At 48.4% G+C, this 17340-nt stretch overlaps 1 protein-coding gene across 1 annotated transcript in view; it reads left to right on the top strand.

Annotated features, from left to right (window-relative positions):
* Nucleotides 1-17340, top strand: part of POU2F3 (POU class 2 homeobox 3) — an 83726-nt gene that overhangs the window by 33393 nt on the left and 32993 nt on the right. The window contains exon 5 of the mRNA XM_024761908.1: nucleotides 790-824. Within this exon, the coding sequence (XP_024617676.1) occupies nucleotides 790-824 (35 nt within the window). The remainder of the gene's footprint in view (nucleotides 1-789; nucleotides 825-17340) is intronic.

Raw genomic sequence — 17340 nt, 5'->3', positions numbered from 1 at the left:
CCACAACAGTGAGAGGCCCACGTTAAAAAAAAAAAATCACAACAGTGAGAGGCCCACGTTCCCAAAAAAAAAAAAAAAATTGAGTAAAAAAAAAAAAAAACTCTATACAGAGCGATATATATTAATGAGGAAAAACAAGCATAAAAAAGACCACAAAATATACAAAAATATTAATTGCAGCTGCCTCTCTGCAGGTGGATTTTTCTGCTACTTTTTACTTTTTCTGTACCAAAAAGTTTTCTCTATTAAGCACACATTTACTTTTTCAACCCAACATTTATTATAAAGGGAAAAAGATGAATAAAACCAAGAATGAAAGTTGGGGGTGGGTGGAAACAGGGGTGACACTCATCTATCTGACATGATTTAGGTGTCATCAATGCTGGAGGGCTGGGATAGCGGGAGGCCTTCCTGCCTTCAGGCAATTCCTTTAGGATTTGTGGCCGGCCATTCCTTGCTTTTCCATTACAGCATGTATCACAGCTTCTGTCTGAGGGCATCTGGCAGAAGCAATCTGGTGTGGCAAGTTCTAATCTCAGTTAGACTCTATGTGACCTTGGACAAGTCAGTCTCTCCTTTCCCTGGTTACCTACCTTCCTGAAGGAGATTTTCCAAAGACTTTTCCAGGAAACAGGATAAGCAAGAAGATTCTGGCCACAGGGCAGGCATTTTGTTCTTCTTCAAAATAAAGATAAGCCCATCCCAACATCCTATTTTCCACTAACTTTCAGTCTCTTCCAATCCTGCTAGCTATTAATGTTTTCTTTTTTTTTTTTTAATCTCTTCCAGGAAATGATCGAAACGGCTTAGATTTCAACAGGCAGGTAAGGACATTCAGAAGAAAACCTTTATTGTATAAATTTTGGGGGTCATTCATACTATGTTAGGTGTGGGGACACAAAGAAGATTAAGGGAAGTTTGAGGGTGTTTATTCTGAGACTCATAGCTCTCAGAATTGAAAGGGGTCTTTCAAGGGCTTTTGCATCCAACCCCTCCCCCAATCCACAATCCAACGTTGGCGTCACCTCTTCATTATGTCCTCAAAAGAGTACTGACAGCGCAGCCCTATTTAGGATTATCTGTAGGCTGGATGTGGTCTGTAATCTTAAGACCACAACTCTTTTCCCATCAAAGCTCAGCTTGAGTTGCCTCTTGGGCAAGTCTGTTTGCATGACCTGACTGTGTAGAGGAATTTGTGGAGGTACAAAAGATGGAGGGTTGGGTCCCTCAGGGAACTCCTGATTTATTTATTTATTCATTTATTTCTAACATTTTTATTGAAGTATAATTGCTTTACAATGGTGTGTCAGTTTGTGCTTTACAACAAAGAGAATCAGTTATATATATACATATGTCCCCATATCTCTTCCCTCTTGTGTCTCCCTCTCTCCCACCCTCCCTATCCCACCCTTCTAGCTGGTCATAAAGCGCCGAGCTGATCTCCCTGTGCTATGCGACTGCTTCCCACTAGCTATCTATTTTACGTTTGGTAGTGTATATATGTCCATGCCACTCTCTCACTTTGTCCCAGCTTACCCTTCCCACTCCCCATGTCCTCAAGTCCATTTTCTGTAGGTCTACGTCTTTATTCCCGTCTTGCCCCTAGGTTCTTCATGACCATTTTTTTCTTCTTTAGATTCCATATATATGTGTTAGCATGCGATATTTGTTTTTCTCTTTCTGATTTTTAATAAATTTTTTAAATTTATTTATTTTTGGCTGTGTTGGGTCTTCGTTTCTATGCAAGGGCTTTCTCTAGTTGCGGCGAGCAGGGCCCACTCTTCAACGCGGTGCACGGGCCTCTCACTGTCACGGCCTCTCGTTGCGGAGCGCAGGCTCCAGACGCACAGGCTCAGTAGCTGTGGCTCACGGGCCCAGTTGCCCCGCAGCATGTGGGATCTTCCCGGACCAGGGTTCGAACCCGTGTCCCCTGCATTGGCAGGCGGATTCTTAACCACTGCGCCACCAGGGAAACCCTCTCTTTCTGATTTACTTCACTCTGTATGACAGACTCTAGGTCCATCCACCTCACTACAAATAACTCGATTTCATTTCTTTTTATGGCTGAGTAGTATTCCATTGTATATATGTGCCACATCTTCTTTATCCATTCATCTGTCGATGGACACTTAGGTTTCTTCCAAGTCCTGGCTATTGTAAATAGCCAAAGGAACTCCTGATTTAAAAGAAGATAGAGGACAGAACAGGGGAGCCAGGACAAAAAGAGCTCTGGAAGGAGGATGTAACCCAGCTCAGTGAGACAATGGAGATACAAGGTGGGCGCCTTTAAAGGAACAAGCTGGGTGGAGTTCAAGTTAGTCGGGAAGGGTTTCAGGCAGGGGAAGGTGGTGTTGGATGGATTGAAGGATGGATAGAGCTGGATGTGTAACGAGGAGGGTGAATGAAGAGAGGACCTTCCCATTGAAGTTAGAGGCTGATGGGAAGATTGGGGGCTGAGGGCGAAGACAAGGTGTGATGTCAGAGGCAGATGGTGGGAGGGTTCATTGGGGGGGACAAAGTCTAAATTGGAGACAAGCAGGAAGGAACACTGGGCCCTAGAGTGAGGCAGAGATGTGAGAATTAGAAACAAAGTCAGAAAGCCTGAGTTTGGGTCCTGTTTGGGCCACCAGCTAGCTGTATAAGTTTGGTCAAGTCACTTAATATTTTTAGTATGAGTTTTCTCAGCTGAAAAATTAATTTATTTCATAAATTTGGGGTGGGGGAGGGAACATGTACTGTGCCAGATGTGGGAATACAAAGAAAATTAAGACATGATCTCTTCCCTGGAGGAGCTCACAGTCTAGATTGAGGAGTGGAGGAGATAGAGATAGAGGGAGAGGGAGAGGGGAGGGGAGAGAGAAACTCTTGAGTGGATAATTATAATACAATCTCATTCATGCTTTATTGCAGGCGTGTAAAAAGCATGGTGTCAAACAGAAATGAGAATACTTCATTCTTCCCGGTAGCTCAGGGCAGGCTTCACGGAGGAGGTGATATTTGATTCTAGCTCTGAAGAGTCAGTAGAGTTTGTCAAGCAGAGAAGAGTGGGCTAGAGAAGGAGACAGCCAGGGGGAAGGAAAGACAACCCCAATTTGGGGATACATTTGGTACTCACTGGGGGTCCTTCCCACTCATATCCAGAGTCCAAGTTTAGAAGCAAGTCAGGGGTGGAGGTCAAACTCAGACATATGTTCTTCTCCTCCTTTATCTGTAGAGTGATTTGAAGTCCCTACTAACATTTCCTGAAAGGCTTTTAACTCTGGGTACATCCTTCACAGTTGGAGAGGAACAATCTGGGGTCCTAACCCAAAACCTCTTAGGCAACTTCTGCAATTGTGTTCATTGGGGAAGTTTGCTAACACATGGAGGCCAACTACTCTCCCTCTTCCCTCAAGACCTAAGACAGAGGTAGGCTTCAGTTAAAGACACATCTAGGTGATCTACGAGGAAGGACTTGTAACCAATGTGGCTTATCAAACAATGGAAAAGCTACCGAGGGAGGGAGACTGTGGAATCAGCTTCTCTCTCAGGGTCTTTAAAGATGAGACAGATTCTCATCTAAGGGATAGTTTGGCCAGGTTTGTTTCCAGGGCAGGAGGATGGAGGACATTCCTGAGGATTGAGTGATCCTGAAAGAGCCCTCGGCAGGTTGGGATGTGGCCTGTTGCCTGTGCTTTCCGAGGGTCCCAGCCCAGGGTCCGCCTCTCATGGTCCCTTGGACGAGATGCACGTGGAGGAACCCATCCCACACCAAGACGTGGTGGCACCAGCCCAGCCCGGAGGTGGCCCGCTCCACAGGCCCGGTGGGTTTGGCTGCCTGTGTGATCTTTCTAGAGCTTGGGAAACCCTCGTGCTTAGGACAAGGCTAGGGACAGCCCCTCTGGCCCCAGCAGCCTACAGAGAGACCCTGGCCCTTTGAACATCCTTTGAGGTATGATTTCCCCACCAGTTGGGAGAAAGTTTCCTGGCTTCTGTCAGGGGAGGGCCTCACTAGCTTTCACTTCCCTTCGATGAGCCTCGTGGGAAGGGGGCAGTTCCACCCTCCCCTGGGAAGGGTTTTTGGATTTCTCATTACTGACAAGAACGGACACATAAAGATCTTTTCTTTAAAGACGTTGGAATTTTGGAGGAAGAGAGGCTCAGCTGGTCACGCTCATTTACACACTTAGACTGGAGCTCTTCTCTGTGCACAAGCACACATGTCCACGCCCTCCCTAAGGCCCTCCTCGCTCCCTCCCACTGTCTCTCGGATGCCTCAGATACCAAGGCCCGCACCCTCACATTCTCACCAGTTCACTTGCGGGCCTGCAGGTGGGCGCCAGGATTTCTCAGGCCCTTGCACTGACGGTGATACCCTCGTGCTTCATAACAAGGGAAGTAAACCAAAGTTGGCGACCCCGAGCCACTGGGCAAAGTGCTGTTGGCACTTTATCTCATCTGATTCTCACTGTATACCGAGTGTTACTATCCCCCTTATACAGGTAAGGAAATCGCCTCCCAGGCAGCCCCACCTGATTAGGCAAAGGATTTGAGAGCTTAAGTAATCTGCTGAAGGTCACTCCGATCGGTCAGCTGGCAGAGCCAGGACTTGAACCCACATCTCTTTGACTCCAGAGCTCACTTTTCCCATGATGCCTTGCAGCAGCCTCTGCAGTCTCTCAACTGCCCTCTTCCTGAACACGCACGTCGTCCTTAGAGAGAGGCCTGGGGGCCGGCGGCTGAGTGTGACCTCACCATGACTGACTGGGAGGCAGTGGGAGGTGCAGGGAGTGGGGAGGGGAAGAAGGAGTGTTGTGTAGGAGCGGCCTCTGTGTCTGGTACAGAGGCGGGGTGGCAGACGCAGGAGAGCAAAGGATGAGTCGCTGCCCTTGGTGAGGCTCACACTGGAAGGCCCCAAGCCAGTCGGTGCAGTTGGGAACTACATCCAGGCTCTGGGCACACTGCTGTCCTAAGGTCGCATGAGCGAAGGACGCTGCCTCATCAGGAAGTTTCATGCTGAGCCTCTTCACTTCCTGGTCCCAGGAAAGCAGCCTGAGCCTGTTTGGGAGATAATTGTGAGCTGACCCAGCGACCCAGAAACAGGGCCACCCCTCAGTCCCCAGGAAAGCTTAAGACGGAGTTGGGAGGCAACCGAACAAGGCCAGGTCCCTGGACAGGGAATCAGAGGTCCTGGATGCCAGTGCTGTTTCCACCCTACACAATCCTCTTCCCCTTTCTGGGCCTTAGTGTCCTCATGAATAAAAGGAAGACATTTGCTTGAGATGATTGCTAAGGCCCCTGCAGTCTGTACGTTATGGTCCCAGCAATATTCTCATGACATATTCTGTTTGGTTTTGCTTCCACTTTCCTTTCATGTTTTTCTTTGAAGAGAAATGGGGAAGAGAGTGTCCATTTCTTCACCCTGAGCTGTAGAGAGTGAGGAGAAATATGTCACATGGAATCTTTCCAGCCTTCATGATCTTGTGTGATCCAGCGAAAAGAATCTTTTGAAATTCAAGGGGCAGAGACAGGAGGACACAGCAGGTTGGATCTAGGGCCAAACATTCACTCTTTGAATATTTAGTCATTCCTGAGAGCTGGAGAGAGTGTGTCATTGGTAAGAAGATAAATGGCAATGAACTCTGCAGTGCATTCTGTAAGAGGTATAAGAGTACTGAGCTCTGAGATCGTGCCCAAGGATGTCACCAAAGAGATGGTGTTGAAGCAGGTGACAAGGGAAGAGAAGGGGGTTTGACTGACTGGCAGAGAGGGGAGGCAAGAATATTCCAGGCAAAAAAAAAAAAAAAAAAAGAATATTCCAGGCATAGGAGACAGTAAGGGTGAAGCCTCACTATGTAAAAGGGAACCGTGAGAAGGTCAGCATGGGGTGTGATGGCGGAAGATGAGACTGGGCCAGATTGTGCAGACCTTTGAATACCCAGCAAAGAAGTTTATTTATTTATTTGTTAATTTGGCTGCACTGCATGGCTTGTGGCATCTTAGTTCCCCGATCAGGGATTGAACCCGGGCCCTCGGCAGGGAAAGCGCAGAGCCCTAACCACTGGACCGCCAGGGAATTCCCAAGAAGTTTAGATTTTATCCTGTGGGCATTTTCAAGCATAACTCGTTTGATTTAATGGAAGAGCCTTAGAAGGGGGTGTGGGTGCGGAGGGAAGGAAGGATGAATGACGCACTGATGCAAGAGAGGCCTGATGGGATGCCATTGCGGTAGGAGGAGTTGGCAATGCCAAGGAGAGGGATTAAGCACACAGACTTAGAGCCAGACGACCTGGGTTTGACTCCTGTGCTTGGCACTACCTGGCGGCGTGACCTTGGGCAAGTTCTTCAAATTCTGTGTTCCTCGGTCTCCTCATCTTACGGGTGGGGAGAATAATGGTACCTATTCCACAGGGCTGTTGTTAGCATGTGTGTATGCATGCGTGTGTGCGTGTGTGTGTGTGCGTGTGTGCGTGCATGTGTATGCCTCTTAGACAATGTCTAGAACGTGTAAACTGTATAGGTATTTGCTATTATTATTCCTGTGTCCGGAAAGCATGGAGAGACTCAGATTTGAGAGAGATTTTTGGTATAAAATCAGGAGGATTTTGTCAACAGTTTGGATATGGACAGCTAAGGAAGGGGAAGGGTCCAGCAGGATTCTTAGGTTTCTAGCTTGGGATACTGAGCATTAGTGGGACTGTAACCAGAGATCAAGAGAACGGGAGGTCCAGCCAGTTTGTCCAGATGGTGGGAAGAGGACGAAGAACAGATAATGGACAATAGGCGCTCAATACGTGATGAGAAATTTGGACCTGGAGCCCAGCAGACAGGTCAGGATGCATACTGAGGAGTCACCATCGAATCGTGTTAACCAAAGCGATGGGAGGGAGTGAGGTCACCTACAGGGAAGGTGCGCAGACTGGGATGAGAACCCAGGGCAGACCTGGAGAGAAGGAACATGTAGGGGACAGGCTGAGGAATGAGCACCCATAGATGAGACCAAGAAGGAGTGGTTAAAGGGATGGGAGGAGAACCACACCCACAAAGGAGAGATATTCATATGAAGGTGGGGATAGCAGACAGCATCACAGCACGCAGAGATATTGTAGAGCCCCGGCCTGGAAGTGGCCACAGTTTGGCAGCGAGGTGAACACTGGTGGCCTCATCGTAGCGTCTCTAGCGTCTGTGGTGAGAGCAGAAGCCAGATTGCTGTCGTCGAGGGGTAAGGAGAAGTTAGGAAATGATGGAGAGGAGGACTGCAGAATTCCGTTTCAATGAGTGGGATGATAAAGGGATGCAGATGTTGGCTGAAAATGGAGACAGTGTGAAGGGAAGGTTTTGGGGATGAGGGAGACTTTGGTGGGCTGTGGGCCTGGGGAGAGATAGGAGATGCCATAGAGGAGACAGAAAAGAGAGAGCATGGGTGCAGGGTTTAGCCTAGAAGAAGAGAAGGGCTCTTCTGGGAGGGAGGGAGGGAGGAAAGGCTGAGTGCCCTGTGGGTGAAGTCAGGAGCCTGAGGGACAGCCTCCTGTTCACAGTTTCTCCACTTCCATTTCCTGCTCTTTTTTTTTTGGCTGCATTGGGTCTTCGTTGCTGAGCTCAGGCTTTCTCTAGCTATGGTGAGTGGGGGCTACTCTCTTTGTTGTGGTGTGCTGGCTTCTCATTGTGGTGGCTTCTCTTGTTGCAGAGCATGGGCTGTAGGCATGTGGGCTTCAGTAGTTGTGGCCTGCGGGCTCAGTAGTTGTGGCTCGCAGGCTCCAGAGCACAGGCTCAGTAGTCGTGGTGCACAGGCTTAGTTGCTCCATGGCATGTGGGATCTTCCCAGATCAGGGATCGAACCCATGTCCCCTGAGTTGGCAGGCAGACTCTGAAACACTGCGCCACCAGGGAAGTCCCCATTTCCTGCTCTTTCAACCAACAGCTAACTTCAGAAGAACACTAGGAAGTATCATTGGCTTAAAGGGGCTTGGAGAGTCCACAGTGACAGATGCACACCTGGGGAGCCTTGCCCTGCTCTGTGCCGGTGATTTCTGGGCTCCTCGTCATTCAGGGCTGTGGGTGTCCACCAGACCCATCAGAGCGATGTCTCCACCTATGCTGTTGAAAGCTAAGTCTTGCTAGAAGACTTCACAAAAGTTCTCTGAGGCCAGAAGAGAGTCTGAAGCAAGCTGGCAGGTGTCTCTGTCCCTGAGCTTCCTACCCCCAAAGCTGAGACCCAGTGGCCTGGGATTCTATCTCAGCCCCAGGCCTGGCAGCATTCTCAGCTCTCCCGCGGCCGCAACATTCAGCCCTCCAGTGCCTCTCTCGGGAACCCGTCCAGCTAGTCCAGAGCAGTGGTCCCACTGCGCTCCCATAGAGCGTTTGGTTTTGAATCAAATGGGATTTTCCTTCGCCGTTTTCACGACTGTGAGCTACCACGGACTCTTTTTTTTTTTTGCATTTTATTTTATTTATTTTTTATACAGCAGGCTCTTATTAGTTACCTATTTTATACACATTAGTGTGTACGTGTCAGTCCCACGGATTCTGGCTGCTCCTGGCATGCGTTGATTGTAATGTTTAATCAGCTCAATGGGACATCTTCTCTAAAATCAACAAAATTCAGACTAAGGAAAGGTCTCTGAGGATTCTGAATGACGGAGAGGCTTCTCCGGGGAGGCCCATGACGGAGACACAGGGGAGGCAGGACCGGACTCTCAAGTGAAGGTCTGCAGTGAAGACATAGTGAGCCCCTCCCCCAGGCACCCAGGGAGCAGCCCCAGGAGGGCCGGCACCACAGTAGCTGAGCACCAGAGGACAAGGGAGGGAATTAATTGACCACATTTGACCGTTTAGTTGCGCAAACCTGTGTCTAGCTGTGAGGGGTCAGAGGGGACTAGAACGTGGCCCCTGCCCACGGGAGCTCCCAGCTGGTGGGAAGAAAATGCAGCAGAGGCTGCGGAGGGGAGGGAGGGCCCCCACACTGTAATAAACCCGATGAGGCTGGTTCAGTGAGTCTAGGGAAGCCAGGCAGGTGTGTAGAGCCAGGGGTCGTTGGCCCAATAAGCCAGAGGGAGACTCTGAGACCTCCCTGTGAAAGACCTTGGAGGATGAGAATTAAGGATGGCGAAACTCCTGACCCGCTGAGGCTTGTTTCCCTCTGCTGCAAGATCCTTCTTCTGGTCCTGTACTTCCGGGTTGAGGCAGGATTATTGAGGGTGGATGGGCAGACTAAGAGAAGAGGATGCAGAGCCAGCAAGCCACACTTTGCTCAACCCTAAGCGGTAGGGTTGGGTTTTGGAGTGTTGACGTATAACATCCTTCTTCTTTCCCCCTCCAAGGTACCAAAGCAGTTGAAAAAAATAGATACAGGAGCCTGACAGATAGAGCTGCAGGGGGGACTGGGTTGGTGTTTTGTTTGTTTGTTTTTAGAGTGTTTTTATCGCCAAAAAGCAAGTGACACGGCTACCCTAGGAAACATTGCTATAAAAATCATTTAACAATAAAATTATAAAGACAAAGTAATGACAAAGATAGTGGATAATTCTACCAGAAAGCCTAGATGGACAAAAAATGTAGAGTGGACATCAAAACATAGCTCTTATATCTTTGTCAAACAAGAGAAGAGGAGAGCAATAAAATATTGCTTTTAGGAGATACCTTTTTAAAAATGTACAATTTGTTCTAAGAGGCTGCACTTGAACAACAGGCCAGAACTTATATTCACTTAACTTGTTGGGGGACATGGCTTTGATGTGTAGCCACAACGGACTTTCCAAGGCCTTGCTCCAGAATTAAATACATCCACCTGGCACAGATAGAGCTGGTGGAGAACAGACCGTAAAGTACCCTCCTAGCCAACAGGCAGGTCTCAGAAGGTGTCAAGTCGCACACACCCGCTTCCTTCTAAACCTGTGTTCTTAGCCTTATCAGACCGAATGTTCCTTGTAACAAGGATGCTCTAAAGCCCCTTTAATATCCTAGAATGAAATTTATAGAAAACATACATAAAAATCGGTAAGATACTCTAATTTGAATAAGGATTCAAAGGAGAATGAAAAAAATTAAAATGATATAATATGTATTTCAGCAAGGAGATGCTTGGGCACATTCCTCTGGAAGGTTTGATGAGCTAGGAGGATGCGTGCGCCTATATGAAGGTGACAGACACAAGTACAGACTGATATTGGTATGCTCTGCCGGCAGCTGAAAAGCCATGATTTTCCAAAATGTTAAACAACTCTTGGTAAACTTCCAAACAAAATAAAATATAATCTTTCCTCAATTTATACAGAAAATGGCATCCCGGAAAAAGTCAGTGCATATCAGAAGTGTGCCAAAGATATGTTGTGCCTGCATAAAAACTGGAACTGGGTTCTAGGCTCATGTGATACAGGCAGGCTTTTTACTGACACGAGTGTCCAGTGGGGCGTTTGAAAGTCGGATGCGAGTTGTACAGGACACGAACAAGAGTTTCTTGTCTGGTGCTGTCTTCTGCATTGCAGGATGTCTCGAATGCCTGTCCTCTGCCTGGTAAATGCAAATAGAGCCTCCTAATTATTAAGACAGAAAAACCACCACATAGATTTCAGAGAATGACCTTCAGGTTTGCTGTCATCCCCAGTGAGGACAGCTGACCTAGACTCACCAGGGACATAGGTCACTTCTACCAGGAGGCAGAGGGCGAGATGTTCCTCTAGCTGTGATCCTTCCACACAGAAAGACAAGGCGGTGGAAATGGAGGCTCCCCTGCCCTGGGAAGAGGCACCCCCAAATAATACACACAGACCTGCCCTCAGAGAACTTACTTGCTGTCCAATGAAGGAGACAGGTCTGAAAATGTCAGAACAAGGGATATGTAAACCAGTGCAGCTTCAAAAGGGAATAAGCTGGGCTGATTGAGTAACAGGGTTGATGGAGAACAGAATTTTCAGGCAGGAGCTCATTGGTGAGAAGAAATGATTCCTTTCTCCAAAGTGATTTCCCCATTGTAGTCAAGATAATATAACAATAGAAATAGTTATTGGATCCTGCCTGTGTGCAGGCGCTGAGCACCAAACGCTCCACGTTTATTGTTCCATTTATTACTTAGAGCGACACTGTGAGGTCATTGGGATTATTCCAATTCTATAGATGAGAAAACGGAGACCCTGAGAGGTTAAGGAATTTTCCCACAATCACTCCATCCATAAGTGGGGAATTTAAAGCCAGGCTGGCCAGACTCCAGACTCCATGGCTCTCCCGCGCCATGGCCCTGCTCCTCTTGGAGGAGGCGGTTCCACGTAGCAGTTGAGCCGACTGTCTGTGTTGGCCAACCTCTCCGCGTCTCACAGTCTCATCCAAAAGTGAGAACAGTCATAGAGCCTACTTTCCAGTCATGTTGTAAGGGTTAATTATAGATAAGATACACAGCTTAGAACAGGCTCTGACATACAGTCATCGACCAATAAACATTAGCTGCTGTTACTTCTGATGAATGAGAACCCATCATTTTCTCTTCCCCTTCTCTCCCTGGATGGCTGCTGCACTGGGCTTGCACCAGTTTAGATGGGCTGCATCTAAACTGGTGTTTAGATGTTATCAGAAAGGAAATTTTTTTCTGAGATCCACGATCTCTCCATCTAAGCTTCCCCCACCTACCCCAAGTTTGGGTGGGAAGCAAATGATGCGTGTCTTCGCATTTGGAGAGGTGGAAGTTTGTCCTCCTTTGCCAATCATGCTCTGCTCTTTGGCCTGGGGCTCAGCTGTCAGCTGTGTCCTGTTTGTGGCCCGGGCAGCAGGCTTGACGTTCGATGGACTGAGCCTTGTTGAGAGCAGCACGGTGTGGAGCAGGTAGGAATGGGAGTGGCTGGAGTTCTCGGGAGCCCTGCCCCTCGAACACCCTGGTTGACCCAGCTACCCACAACACCAGCACAAAGCCTCTCTGGGGTACTGGGTGTCAGGCCAGCTCATTCAGGCTGCAGCACGGGCACAAGCCCACAGTGCATCTCGATGGGGAGTGGAGACCGAATGTTCCTCTCGGCTCAGGTGTGGGGTGGAGAGTGGTGAGGCACTAGAGGAGGAGGGAAGTGTCGGAACCCTCTCCCTGCTTCTGCAGGGATCCAAAAGGGGGGTTTCTTTGGAGATTTTAATGAGTTGCCTTTGGTGGGTATAGATTCTGGTAAAGCAGGGCCAGTTCATCCCCCTCTCACATAGGAGTCTTTTTGGAGCAGGGGTCTTGAAAAGGAAACTGGAGCTGGCCCCAGTGGCAGAAGAAGTTAATACCACCCTGAGTTGAAAGGCACTGGGCCGTGCCCTTCATAAGCAGTATCTCCTTGAAATCTGACAGCAACCTAGAGCAGTAGCTTTTAGAACTCCCATTTTACAGATGAGGAAACTGAGTCTCAGAAAGGTCAAGAGACTTGCTTGGAACCAGGATTCAAACCAAGGCTGATGGGATGTGCGAGGCACTTTACCTAAAGTCATATCTTACTTGATATTACTTCATCCTTACGACAGCCCGGTGAGGTAAGCATGATTATTCCCATTATATAGCTGGGGTAACTATAGCTCAGAGAGGTTAAGTAATTTTTACCCAAGGTGGAGCTCAGATATACAACAGGCCTGTCTGACTCTACACTGTGTCAGGCTGCTTTTGCGAGAGACAGAGAGATCCTGCAAATCGACAAGCCCTAATGTTGCCCAGAGCCCCTCATCTGATGTCTGCACAGTACTTTTCCACAGGTCCCAAGCCCTCATGCTCACACCGCAGACCTCTCGCGGCCGGGGCTTGCCAGCTCGCATGGCAGAGATGCTATCTGCAGGCTCAGGGAAGGCTGCCAGGGGAAGGGTGGGGCGAAGAAGGGTTCCTACCCAGAGGGTTCCCCTACCCCAAGTGGAGGAGTGCCTCCCTGGGCCTGTGCGTGAGAAGGGTGCAGGGAGGAGAGGGGCGTTTTCTTGTGTGTGTGCCTGCAGGGCAGGGGGTGGGACCTGCCCTTCTCGTTGCCCCCCTGTCAGAGGGCTGTCGAGGCAGCTCTAGTACCTGGGAGATTCTCCTTCTCCCAGAATCACAGCTGCGGCAGAAAATAAACTTTTCCACCTCAGACTTCCCTCTCCTAGTCTAGCCTGAGAATGGCTTTGGAGGCCGCGCTTAGGGCTCAGGAGCTGTTTCCTTGTAGCTGCTCAGTTCCCTACCAGGCCACATCCCATCTCACGGCCCCCTCTGCTTGACAACTTACAGAGGACCCCATTAAGCCAATAAGTTTTAACTTATTTAACAATAGCTATTAAACAAGTGTTATCATTCTCATTTGACAAGGGAACTGAGACTCAGAATGATAAAGTGACTTCAATTAAGTGGCAGAGCCAGGACTTATTCAATGTACCTTTATTCAGTGTCTACTTGATAATAGGCGCTGTGTCCAGTGCTGGTCTGCTGTCTCCAAATCCAGCTTATTCTACTAATCGGCTGACCCCATCGCCCCCATCGCCGCCTGGGCCTCTGCTGCTTTTGTTCAGATCCAGTGTCAGGACTCCCTTCCCTCTCCCCTGCGAGGCCACTAAAATACCCTTGGCTCCCAACCCCCAAGGATCCTTGGTTCACACCCTGTTTTGTTTTTCTGTCTTGGCAGCCCCTCCCCTGAGCCGGCATCTTCTAACATTTTCTCCACAGACTTCACTGGCATGGACTGCTGCAGGGTGTCTGGTTTTAGGCTTGCAGATGGCAGTGTAGTAGTGGTCAGAGGTCCAGCTCTGGCGTCGCACAGACCTGGATTTGAATCTCAGCTCTACCAACAGAAGCTGTGGAACCCAGTCACTCACCCTCCCCAAGCCTCAGTTTCTGCCTTTGTGAAAAAGGGGGAAATCATAGCGTCAACCTAATAGTATTGTTAGGAGGAGGATTACAAGCAATCTTGAGTGTAAACTGTCCGGGACATAGTAAGTGCTCAATAAACTGGGCTATTGTTGCTCTTGCAACAGTATTGGTTCTAGATGCCCCGTTTCACATCAGCCTGGCTCCAGCTTGCGCTTCCTCTTAGCTCTGCCCTTGGGATCCTCTGAAGGCCGGAGGTTCACCGTTTTCCAGATGGCAGCTCTGCTCATTTTCCCCTCAACTGCTGGCATCCCTCTGAGTGCTCTTACTTGTGCCCTTGTACCTGACTCAGCCTGTTACTAGAGGAATAATAAGAAAAATATGCCAGACTCAGTTGGTGCTGCGTAAATCACAGGCATGCCTCACCATACCTAAAAGGGTGGTTCCCGAAATATTGTACCTAAGTCAAAGTTTTATCAACTAAATTCTATTTTTTTTTTCCACCAAGAGCCTGCTATTTAAAGAAATGTTACACTGGATCTTTTCAGAGAATAAAGCATGCCCTTTTACAGTCAGTTGGAGCCAAGCATCATTTATAGGGTTTGCTTAAAGTGAGTTACATATCAATTTGGCTTTCCCTCGATGACATCTTCTCAAAGAAAGTGTGTGATCCTAACAAGGAAAATTTTAAACTTTACCCCATCACTGTGGACTGGCTCACTTGAGGACTTGGAAGTGGGTTTGCAGGCCAGTTGGGTAGCTGGTAAACTGAGGCCCGGAAAGATTTGGACACCCAGTCCCTGGGGATAGATGTTGATTCGTGCCGGGACCAGTGGTGGAGTGTTTCTGTGCCCCGTGTCCCGGGCTGGGACTCTCAGAGGTGAGGCTGCTAGGGTAAGAGCCCCCAGGCCAGAAAGGGTTAACACCACTCTGGAGGAGAAAGCAGTGCAGCCACCCAAAGGCAAGGAGTCCCTTCCTCTCTGCAGTGAACCAGAGCCAACTTCCTTTCTGAGGGTTTGGTGCTTCCCCTTACACTGGGCCTGGCGGGGCAGAGAACAACCTCCTGGCTCTCAGGGCACTCCCCAGCCTGGCCTGGCCCGAGGCCTGGAAGAGACAGACACTTTTCCGCAATGAAGCAGGGTAGGGAATGGCAGGACCTGGGGTTTGGGACTTTGCCCAGAATCTGGCCACTCAGCAAGGGCCCAGCACTCTTAGTGTGGGCTGCCCCATCCTGCGTGGGTGGGAGAAGGATCGGGGGAGTCTAACCTCACAAGGGAACCCCAGGCCCCCTTCTTCCCCCGTCCTAAGGACTTCCAAGTACCGCCGGGAAATGAGCCTCTTTGAAATGATGGAAGCAGAGAGGAATAAAGGAAGAGGCAGCACTTTTACAATGGCGTGTTAGTTTCTGCTTTATAACAAAGTGAATCAGTTATACATATACATATGTTCCCATATCTCTTCCCTCTTGCGTCTCCCTCCCTCCCACCCTCCCTCTTCATCTTTCCAAACTCAGCTCAAATGTCTTCTTCTCCAGGTAGCCCTCCAGAAGATGGGAAATATTTGAGGAAACAGTCTATATTGTATTGATTACGGTAGAGCAGTGCCTGGTGCAGAGCAGACATTCAATAAGTGTTTCCTGAGTAGATGGATTGGTGGATAGCTGGAATGAACCTATCCGCCCATCCCTCCATCCTGGGTGCCAGGAACTGCCATCTCTCTGCTTTTCAGGGCCTTCCGCTCCTCATGCTGCTCTGCCCCCTGTCGTCTTTCAGCCAGCGATCCGCAGAAACGCACCCCTTTTCCCAGGGAGGTGAGCTTGCTGGGTGTCTGCATGTAGCCTGTGTGGTGGGCTCCATCCAGTCAGCTCTGGTAAATATTTCCCAACTTCGCCACTTGCTGGCTGGGCCCCAGGAGTTGTTGGATGAGGCGCCTTAGCTTGTTTGCTCAGTGGGTGCTGGGTGCCAAGGCCTACCCTCTAGGGATCCAGGGTCTGCACATAGGACTCTGGCTAACCTAGTTTTTTTAAAGTCTTTGAGGTTGAGAGTTCAGTACCAAGCTATATATCTCAAGCCAGAATAGGCCCTTTACAAATGCCCCTTAGGGAAGACAGGACTGAGGTTCTCCTGGGACTGCCTTCTCCTGGCCACTTCAATGGAAAGTATGGCTGGGGATATCCAGTGACATCTGATAGCACTGTGACTTTATTTTTCGTCAACTGTGGAGACAAATATGGGTTGAGCTTCTAACTCTAGAGTGAGTTGGAGACACATAAACCCTTAGGGCTAAAGGGTCCCTTAGCACCTGTCCCCCTGTTCCCAGAAGGGTTCCACAGATCTCTGCAGTCTGGCACCAAGGCTTTCTTCTTCCTTTCTCCTATCCTGTCTGTCGATACACTTATTTATTCATAATATTACATCTTATGGCTAAATTTTCACCATCCACAGTGACATCTTAAAAGAAGAAAACAGCAAATTTTTATAAAGCTCAATGTATTCAATTTTAACAGTCTGAGATTTTGCATTTTTTTGGTATTAAAATATTAATGGTATGTAATGAAATGATGACCTGAGTAGGTGATACTGGTTACTTTAATATTATTTGGCAAAATAAAAGAGTACTCTCTGAACTCTGAAAAAAAAAAAAAAAGATTTACTTGTCAGGAGCCTCAAAAGCTTAGGAACCAGTGTGATTCCAGCCTAACCCACCTCCTGGGGCACACGTTCTACTGCTGACACCCCTGACAGATGGACGCTGGCTCCACACCTCTGCAAAGCTCTCCCAGGAATTTGGGACTCACCACCCAGAAGACAGCCCCCTCCAGGGTTGAGCGGGTTGCAATGCTTGGCCATTCTTCCTCCTGATAGACCCCATCAACCTCCCTGTGATGGTCCCCCCGTGGTCATCACTCTGCCTGCCTCAGCTCCAAGGCCCGAGTCCATCCCCTTCACTTGACAGCCGTTCAGTATTTGAGAAGAGTTCTCACGCCTAAGTCTTCCCCTTTCCGTGTAAACATCCAGAATTCCTTCAATAGTTTCACGTATCAGGTTTCTGATTGCCTTGTTTAAAGCAATTACACACATAGTACATGAATGCTATGTATACTTGCTTGTGAAAATATTTAATAATAGAGATAAACAAGAAGAATTTTGTCCCCTGTTCAGCCTCAGCCCTCTTCCCAGAGGAAACGCCTCTTATCGGTGTGGTGTGTATGTGTTTAGAAGAATCTTCTTTCTGCACGTACATGGATATGAATACAAACGGAAATGTATAGATATATGTGGAGTTTTAAAAATGCATATATAGGTACATATGTAGGTAGGTATAAATTATACAGTGTGTCTTTTGAGACTTCCTTTTGAAATTTAAAAATAAGATTTATAGATTGTTTCATGGCAGTACGTATAGGATTGACTATGATTGTTGTCAATGACCACATACTGTTCTACTGTTTCCATGTAGTTTTACTGTTCCATTGCCCTATCAACGGGCATTAGGTTGCTTCAAGTATTTTTGTACAATGCTATACAAACTCTTTGAACTTGTTTGCGCCTTGATGCCTTTATATGTATAGGTTTTGGTCTTCCAATCAC

The sequence above is a fragment of the Neophocaena asiaeorientalis genome, unplaced genomic scaffold, assembly GCF_003031525.2.
Source record: "Neophocaena asiaeorientalis asiaeorientalis breed wild unplaced genomic scaffold, Neophocaena_asiaeorientalis_V1.1 scaffold737, whole genome shotgun sequence".
Lineage (NCBI taxonomy): Eukaryota > Metazoa > Chordata > Mammalia > Artiodactyla > Phocoenidae > Neophocaena > Neophocaena asiaeorientalis.
Note: the sequence above shows the minus strand (reverse complement) of the source record. Positions and strands in the feature narration are given on the sequence as shown.